Source organism: Salvelinus namaycush, chromosome 17 (genome assembly GCF_016432855.1).
Source record: "Salvelinus namaycush isolate Seneca chromosome 17, SaNama_1.0, whole genome shotgun sequence".
In the NCBI taxonomy this organism is placed as follows: domain Eukaryota; kingdom Metazoa; phylum Chordata; class Actinopteri; order Salmoniformes; family Salmonidae; genus Salvelinus; species Salvelinus namaycush.
In genome coordinates, this window is record NC_052323.1 from 36743203 (window position 1) to 36769576 (window position 26374).

The 26374-nt window shown below is 44.6% G+C and overlaps 2 protein-coding genes across 12 annotated transcripts in view; both read left to right on the top strand.

Moving 5' to 3' along the window:
- LOC120062579 (ankyrin repeat and KH domain-containing protein 1-like) overlaps positions 1-6192 on the top strand; it is a 64789-nt gene extending 58597 nt beyond the window's left edge. For 10 of the 11 annotated variants that reach the window (XM_039012657.1, XM_039012659.1, XM_039012658.1 and 7 more), the window contains 6 exons: positions 339-519; positions 3195-3320; positions 3485-3730; positions 4052-4233; positions 5202-5366; positions 5473-6192. In XM_039012657.1, the coding sequence (XP_038868585.1) occupies positions 339-519; positions 3195-3320; positions 3485-3730; positions 4052-4233; positions 5202-5366; positions 5473-5523 (951 nt within the window). In that variant the 3' untranslated portion in view covers positions 5524-6192. The remainder of the gene's footprint in view (positions 1-338; positions 520-3194; positions 3321-3484; positions 3731-4051; positions 4234-5201; positions 5367-5472) is intronic. The other variant, XM_039012660.1, reaches the window with a different exon arrangement.
- A 7880-nt stretch (positions 6193-14072) lies between these two features.
- Positions 14073-25671, top strand: LOC120062581 (eukaryotic translation initiation factor 4E-binding protein 3-like). Its single transcript, XM_039012669.1, has 3 exons — positions 14073-14476; positions 17653-17826; positions 25053-25671. The coding sequence occupies exons 1-3, from the start codon at positions 14344-14346 to the stop codon at positions 25079-25081; spliced, it is 336 nt and encodes a 111-aa protein (XP_038868597.1). The 5' UTR covers positions 14073-14343; the 3' UTR covers positions 25082-25671.
- Positions 25672-26374: the final 703 nt, after the last annotated feature.

Consider the following 26374-nt stretch of genomic DNA (forward strand, 5'->3'; position numbering starts at 1 on the left):
GGGGGTATCTCTCCGGGAACAGGGTTGGAGTTGAAACCTACAGGAGGGTATCTCTCCGGGAACAGGGTTGTAGTTGAAACCTACAGGAGGGTTTCTCTCCGGGAACAGGGTTGGAGTTGAAACCTACAGGGGGGTATCTCTCCGGGAACAGGGTTGTAGTTGAAACCTACAGGAGGGTATCTCTCCGGGAACAGGGTTGGAGTTGAAACCTACAGAAGGGTATCTCTCCAGGAACAGGGTTGGAGAGCCCTGCCATAGAGTAACAACATGTTTAAAGGTTGTGACCTAAACGTCAGTGCCTGTGCCCCAGTTGCTCACTAACCACTTCTCTCTATTAGGTGGGTAACAACCAGGTGTGGGGTGCGTGCCACCTCCCTGCCCGCTCCCCTCCTGAGCAGCAGTATTCTGCCCCCCCCGCCTACATGGGCCAGATGGATGGCATGATGGCCCCTCCTCCAGACAGCTCCAAGGCCCCTGGGTACCGCTCTGCCTCACAGAGAATGGTCAACAGTCCTATTGGTAAAAGAAAGGGACATTTTAGATGTATTTATTTGACTTTGTTTGACTTTTTTTTTTAACCAGGTAAAACCCATTGAGGTTAAAAACCTCTTTTGTGAGAGCGACCTGGCAAGAAGGCAAAACAGGGAAATAGCAGCGTGTCCATAAAACATTACAGAAAAATACAGTATACACACAAAAGACAAAGTGTCACAAGTTACAAACACAATTGAATATTAGAAACAACTGCAGTTGTCACAAAGTGTTGTCGATCAGTCTTAAAAACAGGCAAGGACACTAACTCCCCTAACTTTACAATCTTCTGAAGCATGTTCCAGGATGAAGGGGCATTATGGGAAAAAGATTGCTTCCCCATCTCAGTTCTAGCCTTAGGAACAGACAAGGACAGCAGCAACTGTGAACTAAGACTATAATGAGTGACTGATCTGGTCAGTAAGGAACAGAGATACAAAGGGAGTTGTCATCAATGCTTTGTACAAACAAGTGTACCAGTGCTTTAGCCTCCTAGTGGAGAGAGAGGTCCATTGCATACAGATCACAGTGATGGGTGAGTGATCTAGCATTGGTAATAGATCTTAAAGCACCATGATACACTGTCCAGAGTTTAAGGTACGTGCTGAGGCCTGCATATAGACAATATCACCATAATCCAGCACAGATTTATTTATTTTTTAAGTGCTTTGAACAACATCCTTTCAGACTAACATTGAAAAGCAAGATTTGTTCCTGAAATAGAAACCCAATTTCAACTTCAGTTTCTTGGTCAACCTTACGCCCCAAACTCTGCCTGTCTTACAGCTCTTAGTTTGACCAGCTATGCTACCAGAACAGTTGAAGTCAGAAATGTACATACACCTTAGCCAAATACATTTAAACTCTGTTCTTCACAATTCTTGACATTTAATCCTAGTAAAAGTTAGTTAGGATCACCACTTTATTTTAAGAACGTGAAATGTCAGAATAATAGTGATTTCATTTCAGCTTTTATTTCTTTCATCACATTCCCAGTGGGTCAGAAGTTTACATACACTCAACTAGTGTTTGGTAGCATTGCCTTTAAATTGTTTAACTTGGGTCAAATGTTTTGGGTAGCCTTCCACAAGCTTCTCACAATAAGTTGGGTGAATTTTGTCCCATTCCTCCTGACAGAGCTGGTGTAACTGAATCAGGTTTGTGGCCTCCTTGCTTGCACTCAGTTCTGCCCACAAATTTTCTATAGGATTGAGGTCAGGGCTTTGCGATGGCCACTCCAATACCTTGACTTTGTTGTCCTTAAGCCATTTTGCCACAACTTTGGAAGTATGCTTGGGGTCATTGTCCATTTGGAAGACCCATTTGCGACCAAGCTTTAACTTCCTGACTGATGTCTTGAGATGTTGCTTCAATATATCCACATAATTTTCCTACCTCATGATGCCATCTATTTTGTGAAGTGCACCAGTCCCTCCTGCAGAAAAGCACCCCCACAACATGATGCTACCACCCCCACAACATGATGCTACCACCCCCACAACATGATGCTACCACCCCCACAACATGATGCTACCACCCCCACAACATGATGCTACCACCCCCACAACATGATGCTACCACCCCCACAACATGATGCTACCACCCCCACAACATGATGCTACCACCCCCACAACATGATGCTACCACCCCCGTGCTTCACAGTTGGGATGGTCTTCTTCGGCTTTGAGGCCTCCCCCTTTTTCCTCCAAACATAATGATGGTCATTATGGCCAAACAGTTGTATTTGTGTTTCATCAGACCAGAGGACATTTCTCCAAAAAGTACGATCTTTGTCCCCATGTGCAGTTGCAAACCGTAGTCTGGCTTTTTTATGGCGGTTTTGGAGCAGTGGCTTCTTCCTTGCTGAGCGGCCATTCAGGTTATGTCGATATAGGACTCGTTTTACTGTGGATATATATACTTTTGTACCTGTTTCCTCCAGCATCTTCAAGGTCCTTTGCTCTTGTTCTGGGATTGATTTGCACTTTTCGCAAAAGTACATTCATCTCTAGGAGACAGAACGCGTCTCCTTCCTGAGCGGTGTGACGGCTGTGTGGTCCCATGGTGTTTCTACTTGCGTACTATTGTTTGTACAGATGAACGTGGTACCTTCAGGCGTTTGGAAATTGCTCCCAAGGATGAACCAGACTTGTGGAGGTCCACAATTTTTTTCTGAGGTCTTGGCTGATTTCTTTTGATTTTCCCATGATGTCAAGCAAAAAGGCACTGAGTTTGAAGGTAGGCCTTGAAATACATCCACAGGTACACCTCCCAATTGACTCAAATGATGTCAATTAGCCTATCAGAAGCTTCTAAAACCATGACTTCCTATTCTGGAATTTTCCAAAGCTGTTTAAAGGCACAGTCAACTTAGTGTATGTAAACTTCTGACCCACTGGAATTGTAATACAGTGAATTATAAGTGAAATAATCTGTCTGTAAACAATTGTTGGAAAGATTACTTGTGTCATGCACAAAGTAGATGTCCTAACCGACTTGCCAAAACTATAGTTTAACAAGAAATTTGTGGAGTGGTTGAAATACGAGTTTTAATGACTCCAACCTAAGTGTATGTAAACTTCCGACTTCAATTGTATGTCTTGTAGTCCAGTCTACCTGCAATCTATAGGCCTCTTAACTCTCTCTCCTCTCTCCGTATGTAGCTTTGACCAGCTATGCTACCAGTATGTCTGGTAGTCCAGTCTATCTACACGGCCCAGCAGCTGTGGGCACCCCCTCCTTCAGCAGACAGCACTTCTCCCCTCACCCCTGGAGCGCTTCCACATCAGGTACTTACACAGATGTGTGAAAATGAATCTAATGGCCATGAAGCTTATTTTCCAGTAATTCAACACACAGAACATACATTATTTAACTAATACAATTTAAGAGATTTTTGCTTAACTGTGTTTTAGACTCAAAACCCCTAACCTTTAACCTCTCATCTCCCCAGGCGAGTCCCAGGCGGTGCCCCCTCCCTCCACGGTGTCGTCGTCTGGCCCCGTGGCGCCCCCTCCCCACCAGGGCAAGCAGGGCCAGGGCAGCAGCCAGCAGGACAGGAAGGTGCCTCCTCCCATCGGTACAGAGAGGCTGGCGAGGATCAGACAGACCACCGTCAACCCTCCTCTCCTCCAGACCTCCTACACCGCTCCTGTAGGACAGGGAGGCATATGGTCCTTCGGAGTCGGCAGCGCTTCGGGTGAGTAGTCACACACATACCAGACACACACACACACACACACACACACACACACACACACACACACACACACACATGACACACATACCAGACACACACACACACACAACCTCTAACCCACGCTGGTCTCTCCATTCCCAATGTCTTACTGCCCTGATATACAGCTGATGGCTATACACACACCCCTTCACGCATACCCTCCATTTCTGTCTCTGTCCTCCCGTCTCCCTCGCACACACCCCGTTTCTGTCTCTCACCTCCCGTCCCCCTCGCACACACCCTGTTTCTCTGTGTCTTACCTCCCGTCTCCCTCACCTCTAGAAGCCATGTCAGGTTGGTCTCAGCCCCTGATGGGCAGTCACGTGATCCACCCTGGGCTGCAGGCGGACCACACCTTCTCCCAGTACCAGCCCATGGAGCAGGACGACACGGGCATCTCTAACCCCGCTAACTACCACCAGCAACACATCAACCACCCCAACAACTACATGGACTTCCCCAAGGTAACACACACATGAAGTATATCATCACCTCAAATGGCCATTCCTCTTTTTGTCTGTGTCTCCAGGGTAGGACCATGTTAATATACTGTAGTTAGTGGACCTGGTTGTACCAGGGTAGGACCATGTTAATATACTGTAGTTAGTGGACCTGGTTTGACTCCAGGGTAGGACCATGTTAATATACTGTAGTTAGTGGACCTGGTTGTACCAGGGTAGGACCATGTTAATATACTGTAGTTAGTGGACCTGGTTCTACCAGGGTAGGACCATGTTAATATACTGTAGTTAGTAAACCTGGTTTGTCTCCAGGGTAGGACCATGTTAATATACTGTAGTTAGTGGACCTGGTTGTACCAGGGTAGGACCATGTTAATATACTGTAGTTAGTGGACCTGGTTGTACCAGGGTAGGACCATGTTAATATACTGTAGTTAGTGGACCTGGTTCTACCAGGGTAGGACCATGTTAATATACTGTAGTTAGTGGACCTGGTTGTACCAGGGTAGGACCATGTTAATATACTGTAGTTAGTGGACCTGGTTGTCTCCAGGGTAGGACCATGTTAATATACTGTAGTTAGTGGACCTGGTTGTACCAGGGTAGGACCATGTTAATATACTGTAGTTAATGGACCTGGTTGTACCAGGGTAGGACCATGTTAATATACTGTAGTTAGTGGACCTGGTTGTACCAGGGTAGGACCATGTTAATATACTGTAGTTAGTGGACCTGGTTGTCTCCAGGGTAGGACCATGTTAATATACTGTAGTTAGTGGACCTGGTTCTACCAGGGTAGGACCATGTTAATATACTGTAGTTAGTGGACCTGGTTGTCTCCAGGGTAGGACCATGTTAATATACTGTAGTTAGTGGACCTGGTTGTACCAGGGTAGGACCATGTTAATATACTGTAGTTAGTAAACCTGGTTGTGATGTGTATTAATAACCTTGTTGTCTTTATACACCAGGGTATGGCCATGTCGATGTATGGAGGGACCATGCTGCCCCCCAACCCCCCTATGGGAGAGGGTCCAGGGGGGGCCATGTTCAACGGGCTGCACGCTGCCGACCCTGCATGGAGCCCCATCATCAAGGTGGTCCCCAACAACGCAGACAACACCGACCCACAGCAGGTGAGACTTTATCCACACACACACACACACACACACACACACACACACACACAGTTCTTTGCTAATGAAATTTCCTCTCTCTCTCTCTCTTCCTCTTCTCGTTCAGGTGTGGCCTGGGACCTGGCCTCCTCATGTGCACCTGAACCACGTCAACTAGCCAGCCGGCATCGACAGCAATCAAACACACACCCACATCACACACACCACAAACATGAATTTAATTTCCAACTGACAACAAAACCCTGATGAGACAACAAAAACGAACAGACTTGTATAACATGTTAACTTTAGTAGAGAACGGAGAGAAAAGCAGAGTTTGAAGAATTGGAGAGAAATTATCTTGACACCGTTCTTTAATGTGCCTAACTCAAAATAAGAAATATACTACAATTTGAGCGAGGGCTGTTATGGTGGTGGGGTCGGGAGGGAAAATTCTGGGCCCTAATTCAAGTACTGTTGATGTCTGATGAACAACCAAATTGATGGTGACAGCCTGTCCAACAGGCTCCATGCTCTGTGTAGCATAGATGTAGGACTTTGACCCACGTGCAGAGTTGTCGCTCTCCTCAGGGGGAAACCTGAAGAAGGTGATGACGACGGAGCTAATGATACTCAACAACTAGAGGATGATGATTACCTAAAGAGGCAGAGAGAGGGAAAGAAATCAGAATACCTTTTAGTGGTAAATACATGTATAATTGTTTACATACTAAAAAAGGGTTAAATTGAGAGTACATTTCACGTCGTATAGTGGCTCTACTTTACGTAGCCTGTATTAATGTGAAATATTTACCTTAATATTCAATAAACATATTGATATGTACTTGTACGGTGTACCTTTTTGTTTGTGTAGGTAGGGCTTTGTTTTCATTTCACCAAAATGAATAGCATGTTTGACTAGTGAACACAACGTATTGTTATCTTAGAAAACAACATCTGCACAACTCATGGCTCCGACGCGATACATTTAATAAATATTAACATTGACAGCTAATCAAGTGGGAAGGTGGTATTTACCACATATGACAGGGAAAAATCTACTTGAACACACCTCCAACTGGTGATTACTAGTGGGAAACGTGTCTATCATCCCTGAGCTCTGACTTCTCCCACATCGGTGTCCAAATCACTAAGGACTTAAAATGGTTCACACACACAGTCCTGAAGAAGTCGTGATGGCCCCTCAGGAGGTTGAAAAGATTTGGCATGGAACCTCAAAAAGTTATACAGATGCACCATTGAGAGCATCGTGACTGGCTGCATCACCACTTGTTATGGCAACTGCACCGCCCTCGATCACATGGTGCTACAGAGGGTGGTGCGTGCAGCCCAGTACATCACTGGGGCCGAGCTCCCTGCCATCCAAGACCTCTATCAGGCAGTTTGAAAGGAAGCCCTGAAATTGTTAGATTCTGCGCTCACCCTTTATTTTTGCACTGACTTTATGCACACTGACACAAAATTTGCTCACACACACACATTCATACTGACTACACAATCATCACACATGCTACTGATGTTCTGTTTATCATATATCCTGATACCTACTCACCTTGCCCCTATACAGTGCATTTGGAAAGTATTCAGACCCCTTGACTTTTCCCACATTTTGTTACATTATAGCCTTATTCGAAAATTGATTAAATTGTTTGTTTTCATCAATCTACACACACTACCACCATAATGACAAAGGAAAAACAGGTTTTTAGAAATGGAGGCACATTTATTAAATTAAAAACTTTTCACATTTACATAAGTATTCAGACCCTTTACTCAGTACTTTGATGAAGCACCTTTAGCAGCGATTACAGCCTTGAGTCTTCTTGGGTATGACCCTACAAGCTTGGGACGCCTGTATTTGGGAAGTTTCTCCCATTCTTCTCTGTAGATCTTCTCAAGCTCTGTCAGGTTCGATGGGGATAGTTGCTACACAGCTATTTTCAGGTCTCTCCAGAGATGTTCAGAGAGAGGTTCAAGTCCAGGCTCTGGCTGGGCCACTCAAGGACATTCAGAGACTTGTCCCGAAGCCACTCCTGCGTTGTTTTGGCTGTGCGCTTAGGGTCGTTGTCCTGTTGGAAGGTGAACCTTCGCTCCCAGTCTGCGGTCCTGAGCCATCTGGAGCAGGTTTTCATCAAGGATCTCTGTACTTTGCTCCGTTCATCTTTCCTTCGATCCTGACTAGTCTCCCAGTCCCTGCCGCTGAAAATCATCCCCACAGCTTGATGTTTCCTCCAGATGTGACGCTTAGCAGTCGGGCCATAGAGTTCAATCTTGGTTTCATCAGACCAGAGAATCTTGTTTATTCAGAGTGCTGCAGAGATGGTTGTCCTTCTGGAAGGTTTTCCCATCTCCACAGAGGAACTCTGTCAGAGTGACCATCGGGTTCTTGGTCACCTCCCTGACCAAGGCCCTTTTCCCTTGATTGCTCAGTTTGGCCGGGCGGCCAGCTATAGGAAGAGTCTTGGTGGTTCCAAACTTCTCAATTTAAGAATGATGGAGGCCACTGTGTTCTTGGACTTTCAATGCTGCAGACAATTTTTTGGTACCCTTCCCCAGAGCTGTCTTGGAGCTCTACAGACAATTCCTTCGACCTCATGGCCTGGTTTTTGCTCTGACGTGCATTGTCAACTGTGGGACCTTATATAGACAGGTGTGTGCCTTTCCAAATCATGTCCAATCAATTTAATTTACAACAGGTGGACACCACAATCAATTTGAAGAAACCTCAGGGATGATCAATGGAAACAGGATGCACGTGAGCTCAATTTCGAGTGTCATAGCAAAGGGTCTGAATACTTATGTAAATAAGGTATTTCTGTTTATTTATTTGCAAAAATGTCTAAACCTGTTTTCGCTTTGTCATTATGGGGTAGTGTGTGTAGATTGAGGGGATACAATTATTTGTATCAATTTTAGAATGAGGCTAACGTAAACATAATGTGGAAAAAGGGAAGGGGTCTGAATACTTTCCGAATGCACTGTAGCTTACTTACTTTCTCATGTTCTTATTTCTGGTGTGTTGTATAGTACTACTGATATTGATTACTGCATTGTTGGGAGAGCTTGCAAGAAAGGCATTTCACTGTACTTGTGCACAAGTCAAACTCACCTACTTAGGAAATTACCTAAAAGCATTTTCAGCAGTTAAATGCAACAACAACAAAAAGCTATCTTAATATACACTGCTCAAAAAAATAAAGGGAACACTTAAACAACACAATGTAACTCCAAGTCAATCACACTTCTGTGAAATCAAACTGTCCACTTAGGAAGCAACACTGATTGACAATAAATTTCACATGCTGTTGTGCAAATGGAATAGACAAAAGGTGGAAATTATAGGCAATTAGCAAGACACCCCCAAAAAAGGAGTGATTCTGCAGGTGGTGACCACAGACCACTTCTCAGTTCCTATGCTTCCTGGCTGATGTTTTGGTCACTTTTGAATGCCGGCGGTGCTCTCACTCTAGTGGTAGCACGAGACGGAGTCTACAACCCACACAAGTGGCTCAGGTAGTGCAGCTCATCCAGGATGGCACATCAATGCGAACTGTGGCAAAAAGGTTTGCTGTGTCTGTCAGCGTAGTGTCCAGAGCATGGAGGCGCTACCAGGAGACAGGCCAGTACATCAGGAGACGTGGAGGAGGCCGTAGGAGGGCAACAACCCAGCAGCAGGACCGCTACCTCCGCCTTTGTGCAAGGAGGTGCACTGCCAGAGCCCTGCAAAATGACCTCCAGCAGGCCACAAATGTGCATGTGTCAGCATATGGTCTCACAAGGGGTCTGAGGATCTCATCTCGGTACCTAATGGCAGTCAGGCTACCTCTGGCGAGCACATGGAGGGCTGTGCGGCCCCACAAAGAAATGCCACCCCACACCATGACTGACCCATCGCCAAACCGGTCATGCTGGAGGATGTTGCAGGCAGCAGAACGTTCTCCACGGCGTCTCCAGACTCTGTCACGTCTGTCACATGTGCTCAGTGTGAACCTGCTTTCATCTGTGAAGAGCACAGGGCGCCAGTGGCGAAGTTGCCAATCTTGGTGTTCTCTGGCAAATGCCAAACGTCCTGCACGGTGTTGGGCTGTAAGTACAACCCCCACCTGTGGACGTCGGGCCCTCATACCACCCTCATGGAGTCTGTTTCTGACCGTTTGAGCAGACACATGCACATTTGTGGCCTGCTGGAGGTCATTTTGCAGGGCGCTGGCAGTGCACCTCCTTGCACAAAGGCGGAGGTAGCGGTCCTGCTGCTGGGTTGTTGCGGCCTCCTCCACGTCTCCTGATGTACTGGCCTGTCTCCTGGTAGTGCCTCCATGCTCTGGACACTACGCTGACAGACACAGCAAACCTTTTTGCCACAGCTCGCATTGATGTGCCATCCTGGATGAACTGCACTACCTGAGCCACTTGTGTGGGTTGTAGACTCCGTCTCGTGCTACCACTAGAGTGAGAGCACCGCCGGCATTCAAAAGTGACCAAAACATCAGCCAGGAAGCATAGGAACTGAGAAGTGGTCTGTGGTCACCACCTGCAGAATCACTCCTTTTTTGGGGGTGTCTTGCTAATTGCCTATAATTTCCACCTTTTGTCTATTCCATTTGCACAACAGCATGTGAAATTTATTGTCAATCAGTGTTGCTTCCTAAGTGGACAGTTTGATTTCACAGAAGTGGGATTGACTTGGAGTTACATTGTGTTGTTTAAGTGTTCCCTTTATTTTTTTGAGCAGTGTAGTTTTTGAACACTTTCATTTGTTTACAAGAATGATAGCTGTACTTTTTAGTTTATGGTTGAAGTAGCTTGTTGCATTATGGGGTAAAAAAGTGTCTGACCACATGACATTTACAATAATCATGTTATCAAAGGTCATAAAGTTTTGTCTGCAGTCGACTGGAAGTTTCTGCAGAGACACTTTACCAACTTCATCCTGCAGCCATCACCTGCATTGTGGGAAGCTGTCAACTAATCATTAGGGTGGTCACGTTCGTGTGGGTCAAACAAAGACAAAGACATGACTGAAACAGGAATCAACTTTGCCAGGTTCATGTATATCTGCGTAGCCAGGCGCTAAAATAGACCCGCCTCCCATCTCCTTGTTGGTTTTTAGGAGCATATACCCAGGTGGGTGATTGAAAGATGAACTGAGGTCCACATTCCAGTCAAGTTAGTGGTGGTAATGCACCTTAAAGTTGCTTGCAAACCGCAATATAGTCCGAAAAAGACCGAATGAGAGAGATGACTAGAAACTGACTCGGTTTACCCCTTTGTGGATTAATTGTCAAATTAGAGGATTTTGCATTTCAGGTCAAATAACAAACCAATGTTTATATCCTTGGGCAAATTAGCTAACAACAGCAAGCAAGCTAAATGGACATGAATGTTTCATGGTTTTCGACCTGTCCCAAATTAATATAGGTGGTTCAGAACTTGTTTTGATATTTCAACCTGCGCATCTGGTGTGGATGCACAAAATCAACAGGCGCATAATGGCGTGTCCGGTCTTTTTCGGCTGTCGCAGATGCACCTCCCCCGAATTCACTCATCGACTTTCGGTTGCTTCCGCCTTACAGTATGTATCAATTGAAGACTATGTCTGCATTCCAAACACTTAAAAGACACACTATCCCCTCAGTCCTCAAATTAAGTGGACACTTCTGATGACGTTTCATGACGTATGACGAGTATAGACTTGCAGGGTGAGGGAGGAAGGAATGATTTTTAAATGGACCGCCCTTGCCTGGAAATGTGTCACTCGTTCAATCCGCGATGATTGTGTTTTCAGCCACCGGTAGCTTGTGGGTGCTTTATGCGCTACAGTCAATTAGGATTGCATGTCTACTTATATTAACTATATCATTATTAATATACGTCTAATGTATGATAGCTAGCAAATTAATTAGATAACTGACGTTAGCCTGCCTAGCGGGAACTTCTGGGGTAGGAAAATTGGTTAGATTTTGGAAATTGTAAAAATAAAACAAAAACATTACCTTTTAAGTGTTTGGAATGCAGCCATTGACTCATTATAGCTTCCAATCTCTACTTGATTGGCTGTTGATACCTAGCATGTTTGCGAAGCGGTATACTAGTGCTAGTTAATGCCGCGTTCACGTACTGGTCGGAAGAAGGAAACTGACATTGTCCGACTTGCTTAATGGTAAAACGTGTATTATACGTTTTTATAACTAAGAACTTATAACTATATACTTATAACTATAACTTTTATAACTAACTTGCCTGTGGGCAAAACAGGCAAGAGCTAGCGAGATCATATTGGCGCGTTCTCGCTACATTTGCAGATTTCCGTTACAGAAGTTCTTCTAAACTGCAATTTTTTTAAACTTTGGCGAAGGGTAAAGTCTACAAAACTTTGTCCACTCTGTTCGGCACAGATTGTAATGTTTCATTGATGAAAAAATGTCCAGAATGTCGGCCAACATCCATCTTCTCCCCCTGCCGGACAATGGGCTTCCTCTCACTAGTGAGTGGAAACAGCAAGCAGATGCTTCACATTTATACAGCCATTGAAATATGTAATTACAACCAGTAAGCAAGTCAAACATTTTCGAGTTTTCTAGTTGCGACTAGCGGCATTGGAGTTTTCTAGTTGCGATATGAACGCGGCATTGGAAATGGCGGGTTCCACAGCTATGGCAGGCCACGTCATCGACTGACAAATTGCTATAACATATGTGGCTAGCTGATACTTAAAATACCTATTCAGGCAATGTAAGATGTCAGTACGATCAAAGCATAGGAACGCTCCCATTCTGTCACCACCACCCTCTGTCTTAAAGGCAGGTGGGATCAGGTTGGAACATTCTAGCCAATGAGAGGGCAGATATGTAGGTGTGCGTGAACAAGACACAACTCCGAAGAAGTTGCGGAGATGCCATATGCGTCCATTTGTAACAACCTAAACATTACGAAACATCAGCAAATTAGCATCTAATCACATTTTTTGTTGACCAAATCCGATACTCATAGACCGCTATACAAAAAGTCAGTTTTTATCGCTGTATTCTCGCGTGGACATATTGACGAGTGGAGCCTCACGCTTCGCCTCTTCCTCTCTGGCATCCAGTGATGCCAATTTAGCAACTTTTCAGACTACCCTGGCAACTTCTTTTTCAAACAGCACCTAGCAACAAATTTAGCAACTTTAAAACATTTATTTGGAACTTTTAGCAACTTTTGAAAAGTGACTCAAATGCTAAAATGCACGCATTTTCCCTCTAAATGACACAAAAACGATTTTCTCTGTCACACTGTCCCAACACACGTGCCTGGGTGCATTGTGAGTGACGTCAGCAGCAGGCGCTCGTGCACAGGCAGCAGCAATTTCAGCAAATTGCGAATCATTGTTGGCTGACTGCAGCAGCAGAGGTACGGGTTCGACGAGCCAAACCCAATGAATATAGTTGGTCACGAATGTTTGATCTTGAACAGAACTTACAACATCAATCAAAATGTCTCAATCAAAATTGTACAGCCAGAAGTACAGAAAAGAGTGGGAGTCTGTACCTGAACAAATGTCAAATCATCTTTTTTTGCCGAGATGGCCAGTCAATTTGAGTAACGTTATTGTGTATTCTACATAATGGCGCAGTTTTACGTTATCACGCAATGACATCACAACGTCATTTAGCAACTTTTAGCAACAAATCAACCTGCCTCTAGCAATTTACACTGAAAATCAGTTGGCCACACTGCTGGTATCGTGTAGTCACGTTGGTCATGTCCCACTAGATAAACGAGCTACTCACGTCTGGAGAAACGAACTACCTGGGATTTCCTTCTCCGTGATAAACAGATTATCTAATACTGTGGGAGCCTGACAGCTGGGGGTTTGGAGGAGCTAGGCGCCAAATTACAGACAGATTGATGTATGCCTGAGGCAACAAGGAGGATGTGAGGCATGCCAGGTCGTGTGTGTAATTAGTTCACCGTTTCAGGAACCGTGTGCACATTAGTTAACAGTTTGGGATGAAACTTCATGTCAGGCATTGTGTCCTTGTCGGCGGGCTGTGAGTTATGATGACCGTTCTGTTCAATTGGTCAGACGACCTCTGTCAAACAGTAGCACATTTCCTGTTCCCATGACATGTATTGTAAAACAATCAATACTGTATACCAATTAAATATCTTTATCTCACTGGGGTGAGAAGTTTATTCTTCACATGAGAAGTTTATTCTCACCCCAGTGAATGGCAATATACCCAGGCATGAATGTACAATATACCCAGCCTGTGTACATATTGTAAATCAGATCACATGTACACATGGGAATATGTTGTTCAGAGTGGTATCAATACACAGACGGATCCATTTAGTGATGTCATAACTTCAATGGCTGGGTTCACAGTCGTATTCTGGTAGGTACATTAACAGAATGTGGTGAGTTGATGTAGATCAGTTCATTCTTGGTGTTGTTTCTGCTGTATAATGTATTTGCTTTTGCCATTGTTGTCAAGTAAAACAAGTTGGGACTTGTCTACACCATTGCTTCAGATTAGATTCACTGGATTATATCTGGATCAAAAGCATCATATCCCTCCGTTTGACGGCCCTACACTATGATCCACCCTTCACAGGCGGAGCTAGTATATGATTGACAGTCGCCCTTCGTCGTGGAGATCGTGTTCTTGCAATCACAACACGTCACATGACCAGAGTCACCCTGGCAGTTATTAAATGCACGCGAACACGTTCAACATCTCCCAGTTCGTCTCTCTAGCTGGATGACCTGACAGCAATACTTATCCGGCAGCAAAACCGTTCGCCTTGAACTGCAGTCGATTCCGTCTGTTTTATTTTGTTAGCAAATTTTAGCAAAGTTTTAATTGTTGTGGATCTTGTTAGCAAATTACTTGGAGATTTTCTTTTTTGGTAAACAATTTAATTTGTAAGATCAGCCGATCTTCACACGAAGCATCTTTCTGCGGTTGATCAGAAGAACCCAAACAAACTCAGGATGACAACCAACGCTCAGCAGGCGAAGAGTTGCCCAATCCCTACCCGGGTTCTTACCCTGAAAGACTGGTCTCAGCTCCCAGACTGCTACAGTCAGACTCCCGGGGGTACTCTCTTCTCCACAACGCCCGGGGGTAAGAGCACGGAGCCGGATGTTTTGCTTGTTTATGATCAACCACGTACAACACGTTTTGTACCAGGGATAAGTTAGCTAACTTTAGCCAGCAAAAAAAAAATACAGCTAGAAAATCAACGTTATGTTGTGGGAAAAGGGGATGTAAACTAGTTAGCTACTTGTCGAAGGTTGTGCAAGGAAATAACACGTTCACGTTATGTATAGCTGTTTTGAAACGTACATTTACTTACCCAAATCTTGTAACCACTCTACTTTACTCAACCCTCAGTCTCATGACTCCAGTTTATTTTGGTCGTGCATAATACATGCGCAAATGAGTGCCACGCGCTTGTTAGCTGGCTAAAACTAGTCTAGTTATCTTTCTGACTGTTTGACTTGTAGCGTACTGTGGTCCGTCTGTCTGTTTGACTCGCAGCATACTGTATGTACTGTGTTTGATGGAAATTGTGTATGCTTGCTATGTGATATTTTAAATGCAACTTCATTCATATTATTGCCTCCAGTCTTTTTAATACAGCGGTCACTCTTCCTTTACTGGAAAGGCTTTTCTTATTGACAGATGAAAATAAAAGATGCATTTTTCAGTGATGTGGGGGGAAAAAAACAAGGTTTACTTGTTCAACCTCATGGCTGCTTACGTGCAGTCTGTGCATAGCAGTCTGGTGGTCGGATTCGGTACTGTCTGTTTACTACACACCGCTCAGACCTGTACAAACTCGCTTACCAGAGAGCTGGCTGCTGCAATTCCCATTCACAACAACACTCATGTAAGGTGCTATGTTGGGAACCAATTCCCAATTAAGTTTGACTGGGCCAAATGTAGCTTTACTTAGAGACTGATGTTTTGTTCTTTGGGATCTGCAACATATCAGAAAACCATGGCACATTATGTAAGCGAAGTAGCTGTGGAAAAAGTGGAAAAATACTGGTGGACAACTAGCTCCTCTTAAACTATGACCTATGGGTGGGTGGGGCCAGATTCAGGGCTGATTGGGGGAGGAGAGGAGACATCCCCTCTGTGTGACCCGCAGCTGCCCTGGTGCATTTCAGGAATACTGTAGGGAACATTGTGTTCCAGCCAAGTAGAGAGAGAGGGTGAGAGAGGTAGACTTTTTTTCTTTTCTTTTTTTTCACCTTTATTTAACCAGGTAGGCTAGTTGAGAACATGTTCTCATTTACAACTGCGACCTGGCCAAGATAAAGCAAAGCAGTGTGACACAGACAACAACACAGAGTTACACATGGAGACTTGGAGCGAGGGAGAAAAAGGGGGAGGGATTGGGAAGCATATATGGTGTGCAAATAGGCCTTTCTAAGAATGGTTGAAGTTAGGACATGTGGGAGGGATCCTGGGAGGGAGTGGTGGAATGTGTGGTTCAGCTGAGGAGAGCAGTGTAGTTTCAGGTCCTCTATGGATCCTTCACGACTCTGATGTGTTGTGGAAGGCATGGCCAGACCAGAACAACTTAGTTATGCACTTTAAGGAGTAGTTATAACATGGCTGTAACAGCTGTTACTGTCATTACACTGCTTATTGGGGATTCTTCATTGATGCCTTACAACAGATGGTCTAGAACAGTTTGACATTATGTCTCTAAAACCAGAAGTACATTTTATGCAACTAACTGCTGATGTGAGCACAACAAGCACATGATATGGAGAGACTCTTCCGGTCCCTCGGCCAATCATGTAACATCTCCACTCCCTGTTCTAATGTAATGAGGGATTGTGTTGTGCCATTGCCACAAAACAGAATGAGGCGCATTACATGGGATGTGGTACGTTTCCTGTGGACAAAGAGATTGGCTACAGAGCTGGGCCTCTTCTGCATAACTCATGGCCAGGGCACTATAGTTTAGTTGCTGGCTGGCCTGCTCTCTGCATAATTCTCCCTGATTTTCCTGCCCCAATGTACCCTCGCGCGCATACACACACACACACACACACACACACACACACACACACTCCTTCCCCTCCCCTTTTGTTCAGGACAGGGTGCTCAGCTGGCAGATGTTTCTATAGTGTGTGTGGAAATAGAACTGCTAAAGTGCAGAACGGTTTTAACTCCAGCATGCTGTACTAATTCTAAATAGTGCACGGCACCTCTCTGTGTAACCCTGTCCAGGGCAGACTTCACTAGTGGACACCAAAACATTGGATGATTCTCATCTAACGGCTGTTTATCAAATGTTCTGTCAGTCTGCTAATGAGTTTATCTAGTACACAGTGGTTCAGGTCAAACTTCAGTTCCTCAGCATGATATTCAGTATGATATAATATCTAACGGCTGTTTATCAATATTCCGTTGCAATTAAGGGATGACATCAGTCTGTCAGCAACCTGTTAGAGCCCAGTTGTTTACCAACCAGTCTCTACTGTAGACATGCCAACACTTTTTATGGAGTAGCAAGTCAACTCTTCCTGTACATATGCCTAATAGTGTAGGGGAGGAGAAGATGATATTTGGTTCCAGAACAACCAAGGTGTTTGCCTCAACAACCTCCTCACCCCATTCCTGAGGCTGCCTGGTTATCACCACAGGATGCCTCGTCAGCCCCCCTAAGCAAACAGAATGTGGAGGAAACTCTGCTGGTGACCACAGCACACATCTGAATTGTACTACACGGTGCAGGCTACACAGTGCTCCTGAAGTGTACTACACGGTGCAGGCAACAGAGTTATGTGTGCTCTGGTCTGCCACTTCCTGGTTCTAGGATAACATGTTGCTGTGCTACACTTTCTTAGAACTGACTCACTACTGCCAACCCACCGACCACCCCTCCGTATGCGCCCTCTCGTTGGGCTGAAAACAGGGTGTGTGTGTTTTGGAATGCATCCAACAGCCTTGACCCTGAGGCCAGGGAGGGGTGGACTCTCAGTTCCTTCCAGATACATCCCTCCCTCTGCCCTGTCAGGGACTTACTACTCTCTTGTATTTGTGTTGTTTTGACATTTCATGGCCGGTTTTCAAGGACCAGATTAGATAAATCAGGAACTAAAGCCTCCATTTTGTAGACCACTTAATGTTGTTGTCTTCACAACTAGTCTCTCTCTAACAGATGTATGGTACATGAGTCCGTTTACACGGGTTTCACCACAATGCTTTGGTCAATATGGTGCAGCTCCCTTCACTGGCAAGTCAACTGACCCCCCCCCCCCCAATACCTCTGACAGGAACACGCATAATCTATGACAGGAAGTTCCTCCTGGACTGTCGGAACTCTCCCATCGCCCGTACCCCCCCCTGCTGCCTGCCGCAGATCCCTGGGGTGACGGTGCCCGCTCTGCACCCTCTGGGCAAACTACAGGAACTAAAAGAGGAGCTGGAGGAGGAGAAGGACCTGGCAGGTAGGAGTATGCACACACTAGACATGCATACCTTTATTTAAAGATGGACTTTAAAAAAAAAAAAAGTATATATTTGCCTCTGCTATCACTTGACATGCTCCTATAAACTTCACGTTGGTGCTCATTGGTCCCTTTTAGGCTACATCTAGGAAGAAACCATTGTTCTATAGTAAGTGATCAGGGCCCAGGACTTGGAAGGCTAGGTCCTGACTGACTTGTATTAGGTAGGCCTATTACATAACTTTGGGTCCAAGGCTGCAGTGGCTGAGTAACGCCCCACAAACACAACACAGACAGGAACAGCAGCAGGTGATAATGCCTGACAGGAACAGCAGCAGGTGATAATGCCTGACAGGAACAGCAGCAGGTGATAATGCCTGACAGGAACAGCAGCAGGTGATAATGCCTGACAGGAACAGCAGCAGGTGATAATGCCTGACAGGGACAGCAGCAGGTGATAATGCCTGACAGGGACAGCAGCAGGTGATAATGCCTGACAGGGACAGCAGCAGGTGATAATGCCTGACAGGGACAGCAGCAGGTGATAATGCCTGACAGGGACAGCAGCAGGTGATAATGCCTGACAGGGACAGCAGCAGGTGATAATGCCTGACAGGAACAGCAGCAGGTGATAATGCCTGACAGGAACAGCAGCAGGTGATAATGGCTGACAGGAACAGCAGCAGGTGATAATGGCTGACAGGAACAGCAGCAGGTGATAATGGCTGACAGGAACAGCAGCAGGTGATAATGCCTGACAGGAACAGCAGCAGGTGATAATGCCTGACAGGAACAGCAGCAGGTGATAATGCCTGACAGGGACAGCAGCAGGTGATAATGCCTGACAGGGACAGCAGCAGGTGATAATGCCTGACAGGGACAGCAGCAGGTGATAATGCCTGACAGGGACAGCAGCAGGTGATAATGCCTGACAGGGACAGCAGCAGGTGATAATGCCTGACAGGGACAGCAGCAGGTGATAATGCCTGACAGGAACAGCAGCAGGTGATAATGCCTGACAGGAACAGCAGCAGGTGATAATGGCTGACAGGAACAGCAGCAGGTGATAATGCCTGACAGGAACAGCAGCAGGTGATAATGCCTGACAGGAACAGCAGCAGGTTATAATGCCTGACAGGAACAGCAGCAGGTGATCATGGCTGACAGGAACAGCAGCAGGTGATAATGCCTGACATGGTGTCAAGGATTTTGCACAATAACACAGATGTTGATACTGCGTACACACACACGTCTGTTAAGAATATTTAACAAGGTTACACTGTACACGCAAAAAGTTAGCCTACGTTTCACAAAGACGGGAATAAATTGGCAACAATGTGCATGGATAGCAGGCAACACTAGGTTCCATAACGACAAAGAACAAAGTCACGTACATGTCAACATTATCATGTAGGTGGTTGAATGGAAATAAAAAGTAGGGTAGAGCCTGCAGCAGGTTATACCAGTTTGTACGTACCACGTCCTCTTGGCAGGTAGCCTAGTGGTTAGAGCGTTGGACTAGTAACCGAAAGGTTGCAAGATCGAATTCCCGAGGTGACAAGGTAAAAATCTGTCTTTCTGCCCCTGAACAAGGCAGTTAACCCACTGTTCCTCGGCCGTCATTGAAAATAAGAATTTGTTCTTAACTGTCTTGCCTAGTTAAAATGAGGAATAAGGCTTTGATTTGAGATGGAAAAGGCGTTTAGACAATATCTACCATTTTAAAAAGTCTTAAGGTATTACAAATGCCTCAGAACACAATACTGTTGAAGTAAATACCCCTGCTAACTAATATCAACACTTCTATTTACTTTTGGATATTTTTTAATGCCTGCAGTAAGTTTAAGAGACATTGCCTTGTGCCTTGATATCCTGTTATCAAAAACACAGATCTTCAAGATATTTTCTAACTTCCCTCATGAGGGAGGATAATGAAAGTAAAGGTAGACCTATCAATTAGTTATGGTGTTTTTACTAATATCAAGTTTGTTTATGAATTATTAAGTGATTAAAACGTAATTCTGTTACCAAATTGGTAACTGAATTTCTGCAACAGATTTGGTTATAATGGATAATTATAGTAGTCACAAAGAACAGTTGGGTTCACACATTTGGACTGTACAGCAGTCTGGTGGAACTATTGTAATCAAAAGGAGAGACTTTTAGATTTCTTCAAAACAATCAAACTGTATTATTTAATTAGTGCAGTAATGGAGCTGGTTGGTAACCACCCCTGGAGGTAATCACTGAGAACTCAACCAGCTGGTTGGTAACCACCCCTGGAGGTAATCACTGAGAACTCAACCAGCTGGTTGGTAATCACCCCTGGAGGTAATCACTGAGAACTCAACCAGCTGGTTGGTAACCACCCCTGGAGGTAATCACTGAGAACTCAACCAGCTGGTTGGTAACCACCCCTGGAGGTAATCACTGAGAACTCAACCAGCTGGTTGGTAACCACCCCTGGAGGTAATCACTGAGAACTCAACCAGCTGGTTGGTAACCACCCCTGGAGGTAATCACTGAGAACTCAACCAGCTGGTTGGTAACCACCCCTGGAGGTGATCACTGAGAACTCAACCAGCTGGTTGGTAACCACCCCTGGAGGTGATCACTGAGAACTCAACCAGCTGGTTGGTAATCACCCCTGGAGGTAATCACTGAGAACTCAACCAGCTGGTTGGTAACCACCCCTGGAGGTAATCACTGAGAACTCAACCAGCTGGTTGGTAATCACCCCTGGAGGTAATCACTGAGAACTCAACCAGCTGGTTGGTAATCACCCCTGGAGGTAATCACTGAGAACTCAACCAGCTGGTTGGTAACCACCCCTGGAGGTAATCACTGAGAACTCAACCAGCTGGTTTTGGCCACAGCATTTTATAGCAAAGTCCATCCTCCAGTCTACATGACAGAACAACAGATGTATGGAATGAGTCACAAGGTAAACATTTGTATGACAGATACTTATAATTCAGTGCCAGTGTCTGGCCCCCCAACTCCATACTGGAGCCATCTCCCCCTGGTCCCCCAACTCCATACTGGAGCCATCTCCCCCTGGTCCCCCAACTCCATCCTGGAGCCATCTCCCCCTGGTCCCCCAACTCCATCCTTGAGCCATCTCCCCCTGGTCCCCCAACTCCATCCTGGAGCCATCTCCCCCTGGTCCCCCAACTCCATCCTGGAGCCATCTCCCCCTGGTCCCCCAACTCCATCCTGGAGCCATCTCCCCCTGGTCCCCCAACTCCATCCTGGAGCCATCTCCACCTGGTCCCCCAACTCCATCCTGGAGCCATCTCCCCCTGGTCCCCCAACTCCATACTGGAGCCATCTCCCCCTGGTCCCCCAACTCCATCCTGGAGCCATCTCCCCCTGGTCCCCCAACTCCATACTGGAGCCATCTCCCCCTGGTCCCCCAACTCCACACTGGAGCCATCTCCCCCTGGTCCCCCAACTCCATACTGGAGCCATCTCCCGTCCCCCAACTCCATACTGGAGCCATCTCCCCCTGGTACCCCAGTACAGAAACATTAACTCATGCTCTGGAATGCGGTATCAACCAAAGACATCGTACATCTCCTGTCAGTGTTAAATCCCCCAGAGGCCCACTTTCAGTTCACACAGACACAATAGAGTTATAAGGATCCTCTATTCTGTTGCATAAAACAACCATTTGATGCAATTACAGCATTATAACATCATTTTGCTCTCACTGCAGAGTACAGTAAAGTAGTGCATAGTTCTGTAGAGTACAGTAAAGTAGTGCATAGTTCTGTAGAGTACAGTAAAGTAGTGCATAGTTCTGTAGAGTACAGTAAAGTAGTGCATAGTTCTGTAGAGTACAGTAAGGTAGTGCATAGTTCTGTAGAGTACAGTAAGGTAGTGCATAGTTCTGTAGAGTACAGTAAAGTAGTGCATAGTTCTGTAGAGTACAGTAAAGTAGTGCATAGTTCTGTAGAGTACAGTAAGGTAGTGCATAGTTCTGTAGAGTACAGTAAAGTAGTGCATAGTTCTGTAGAGTACAGTAAAGTAGTGCATAGTTCTGTAGAGTACAGTAAGGTAGTGCATAGTTCTGTAGAGTACAGTAAGGTAGTGCATAGTTCTGTAGAGTACAGTAAGGTAGTGCATAGTTCTGTAGAGTACAGTAAAGTAGTGCATAGTTCTGTAGAGTACAGTAAAGTAGTGCATAGTTCTGTAGAGTACAGTAAGGTAGTGCATAGTTCTGTAGAGTACAGTAAAGTAGTGCATAGTTCTGTAAAGTAGTGTAGAGTACAGTAAAGTAGTGCAGAGTTCTGTAGAGTACAGTAAAGTAGTGCATAGTTCTGTAGAGTACAGTAAGGTAGTGCATAGTTCTGTAGAGTACAGTAAAGTAGTGCATAGTTCTGTAAAGTAGTGTAGAGTACAGTAAAGTAGTGCAGAGTTCTGTAGAGTTCAGTAAAGAAAAGTAGTGTAGTTCAGTATAGATTTGGTCTTGTTAAGGGGCAGAGCTCATGTAAAATAATAGAGTAATACCCAAATATGCAAAAGAGGATATTGCATATTCCTACTGTTTTTGTGTACCTATTTAGGATGCATCACCATGAAGAGAATGACCTTCATTTCCATAATTAGGCATTTCTGTGTAGTACAGATCAGGGACCCATAATGTGATTTTAACACCGCAATTACGTTACCGGGTGTTAATCCACTTCACCTACTGTAGTTCAATAACCCAAATCTATATTTTTTCAAACTCTGATGTCATAGCTGACACCCTATTCTTTCTGCAGACTGCGTTGAGTTTTTGGAAAATGTGGACACAAACTGAGGGAGATTTTACTGTAAATCTGTTACCAAACTTTGCATCTGCACAGTTCTTCCAGTAAATGTGTTTTTGTAAAATGTTCTGTTTAAATTGTTAAAAGTAGCATAAAGGTGTATGGTTTGTTAAACTTGAAATCAATGGATTTTGTTTGGCATCGATTTTTCACTTAAAATGTGAGTCTCGGCGCAAATCCTTTACCATGGAATTGCCCATAGAACATTGTATAATGTTCTCCTATCCAAACTGCAACTATCTCTGTGTATCTTATGTTACTTGGCTGTAGATATCTCTACTATCAGCTGGCTATCGTTGTCATAGGGTACGGTTTTGTTTTGGCGGTTGAAGACACACACTGTACTATGATGGTGAGCTGTAGGCTAGTTAAGTAGAGAGAGAGGGACAGGGAGAAGGGGAGAGAGCTAGAGATAAACAGAAAGAGGGGGGTCAGAGAGAAAGAAAGCAACAGAGGATGGTGTGCCTTCTCCACCAGTCATGAGTTTGAGTTTGAGTTTATTTTTACAGGGACAGTGCACATTAATCAACGTTTCAGTAAAAGTGCCGGTTTTAGCCAGCCGGCTAATTTTCAACCGCAGTCCCTGGGCAGGTTATTAAAAACAATTACAATATAGACAATAGCAACATAGAACAAGACATAGCATACAGACATAGCAACATAGGACAAGCAAGACGTAGCATACAGACAGAGCAACATAGAACAAAAAGCAGTAAGACAAAATTCATAAAAGCAACGAAGTGTTTCCACACCTCACAAGTTACAGACAACAGACATGGAAAGCGGCAACACACAGCTAGGGACCATGTTCACAAATCTGATTGACCTTTAGCCATGTCTTCAAGCATTTTGTGAAAGTGTGATATGTGGTGCAGTTATGTGTGTCTGATGGCAGTGTATTCCAGACATGGGAAGCTCTCACAGAGAAAGCGGATTTACTAAAGGTGCTTTTCCTTAGGGGAACTATACAGTCACCTCTCATGGCAGACCTTGTAGATCTGCTGCCATATGTTTGGGTTTTCTGTTTAACAAAAATACTGAGTGGAGGGGGAGCCAAGCCATTTAGGATCTTGAATACAAGACATGCGTCGGTGTATTGCACAAGATTTTCCCAACTCAGGAGCTCATGCTTTCTGAGGATGTGACAGTGATGATGGCTATTGGGCTTCCTATCAAGCACTTTGAGAGCCTGTTTGTAGACAGACTGAATAGGTCTTACTGTTGTACAGCAAGCTTGGGCCCAACTAGTCAAGCAGTATGTTAAGTGGGGGAGTATCATAGATTTGAAGTACAGTTTTGCTACCTCTGTAGTCAAACAATTTCGTATAAATCGGAAATTAGCTAGGTTGAATTTGGTTATTTGAATTACCTTTTTCACATGCTTTTTAAAAGAGAGGTTGGAATCAAGTATGATGCCAAGGTACTTAAAATCAGATACCACCTGGAGCTTCTCCCCTGACACAGACATCTGGCTCAGTAGCATCTGTTGCCCTCTTTGTGAAGAACATGCAAACAGTTTTTTTCACATTGAGATGCAAACACGAGTCACTGAGCCACTTTGTAACCTGGACCATTACAGTAGTGAGTTCTTGTGCAGCTTGTTGTTTGCTCTTTGCATGCACATATATCACTGTATCATCTGCATACATTTGAACTTCAGACCCAGTACAGACAGAAGGCAGATCATTAATGTACAGGCTGAACAGGAGGGGCCCCAGTATTGACCCTTGGGGCACACCCACATCATAGCTAAGAGTGGGCGACAGCTCATTGCTCACTCTGACACACTGAGTTCTGCCTTCAAGGTATGATTTCATCCATCTCAAGGCATCGGGGGAAAAGTTGAACTTGGACAATTTTGTGATGAGAATCTCATGGTTAACAGTATCAAAAGCCTTCCTTAGGTCCAGAAACACAGCCCCAACAACGCCCCCTTTGTCCATCTTGGACTTCACATTTTCCAGAAGAAAGCAGTTGGTAACCAATCTCGTAACCAATAGCAGATGCAGTCAAACCTCTGACCACACCAGGTCACACCCTCTCTGCTGTTGAAACAACAAGCTCTATTTAACTGGTTATCTAGTGTCCTTGTGCTGGCCTGACCTCAACTAACTCAGCACAGATAACCAACCTGATACTTAATGACACTGTCTGCAACTAGTGCCCCCCAGACAGACAGAGGGGTTAAGAGGAGGGGTGTGTGGATTGGGTTAGGGGATTGTGTCTGCTCTGGGAGATTTGTCTCCTGTCTGGAGTTGACAAAAACACGACATTGATAAGAAACATGAACACAACACTGTCCCCCCCAGTGAATCCGTTATTATGGGTGTGGTTAGGACTTAGTGTACAGATACAAGTAACGACTGTTTTGTTAATGTCTCTCTTTTCTCTCCTCTCTCTCCCTCCTAGATGACAGCCAGTTTGAGATGGACATCTGAGCAGTAGCTCGTTGCCTCCTGTGGAGAGAGCGGTTGTATCTTCTGTTCAGTTCTGACGTCTGATTGGTCCTTTACGACCAGCATGCGTCACATATTCACCTTCTTCAACATCCTTTTTTAAACTTTTTTTTTAGGAAACTCCCCAAAAGAGAAAGGAGTTATGTTGATCCCTGAGTTAGAAAGACATGAAGCACCTGTGTATTAATCGCATAATACTTCAATGGTTGCAGGGTTGGAAGAAGCAATAGGTTTGTAACTTTGTTGGACAGTTTTTGATTTGTACATAAGTCTACGGTACTTTTTATTTTTTTAAAGGAGGGAAATGTTCAAGATTTTACATTCAACATACAGGGACGGCGGGATTGGTTGTGACGGCAGAGTTGCTGCGTTGTTTTTAAAAAACAATAACACTCTATTTTGGAGGGGCTGCTGGGCCTATGAGGGGGTCACCCTGTCTGAGCCTGGCAAAAGGTTAAAGGTCAAAGGTTCGGGGTGACTGTTGGACAGGCTCCTACATGCGTCTGTCTGTGGAGGAGGAATTGAAATTTATCAAAGTTCAAAATAAATAAACAAAAAGGACAAAACCTCAACTTGAGTTCTGTCATGTTATTGTTGTTGCCTCATGCTTCCTCATGTGGTTCCTATTTTCAAACTATGCCAGAAAGCCATGTGTATGTACAGCAAGTTTACCATGTCATTGCTTACTATATATATATACACACACATAAAATAATCTGGTGTGCTCTCTTAAATCAAAGGATTTATGGCCAAACATGTCATTGACATTGCCTTTCTGAAATTAAGAAATGCTCTACTTGCTACTGCTGGTTGGCTTTCATTTTCAGATGTAAATAGACGCCCATCACTGTGCTTCTAGTATGTAACGTATGCATGTTCTAATTACTAGTCTGTTGCCCCAGCATGTTCTGTCCCAGTTCATGTATGTAGCCTACAGACATGTTTGTCTCCCCTATAGCGCCATCCCTCCAGCATTAGCCTAATGTAATCAGAAACTGCATAACCAACTATAACTATGTTTCCATCCAACGTTTTTATGCGAGTAACGTCGGATAAAAAAAATGGCGTGATGGAAACAGCAAATTTGTCAGTACAATTTCCAATTGCAGACAAAATACGCTATAAAATGCAGAATCTTTTTGTCAGTAAAATGAATTATGCAAGAAATGGCAGAGAATCTTATGCGCAAATATTGATATAACATATTGGAGTCACGTGATTATATTGTGTGGCCCTCCCACTATGACTCGGAGAAGTATGCAGTTAATAGGCTAC

Excerpts from the sequence above, each read along its gene's own strand:
- LOC120062581 (XM_039012669.1), top strand. The coding sequence starts at position 14,344 with ATGACAACCAACGCTCAGCAGGCGAAGAGTTGCCCAATCCCTACCCGG. Across the intron at positions 14,477-17,652 it reads CTTCTCCACAACGCCCGGGG|GAACACGCATAATCTATGAC; the intron begins GTAAGAGCACGG and ends TACCTCTGACAG. Across the intron at positions 17,827-25,052 it reads GGAGGAGAAGGACCTGGCAG|ATGACAGCCAGTTTGAGATG; the intron begins GTAGGAGTATGC and ends TCTCCCTCCTAG.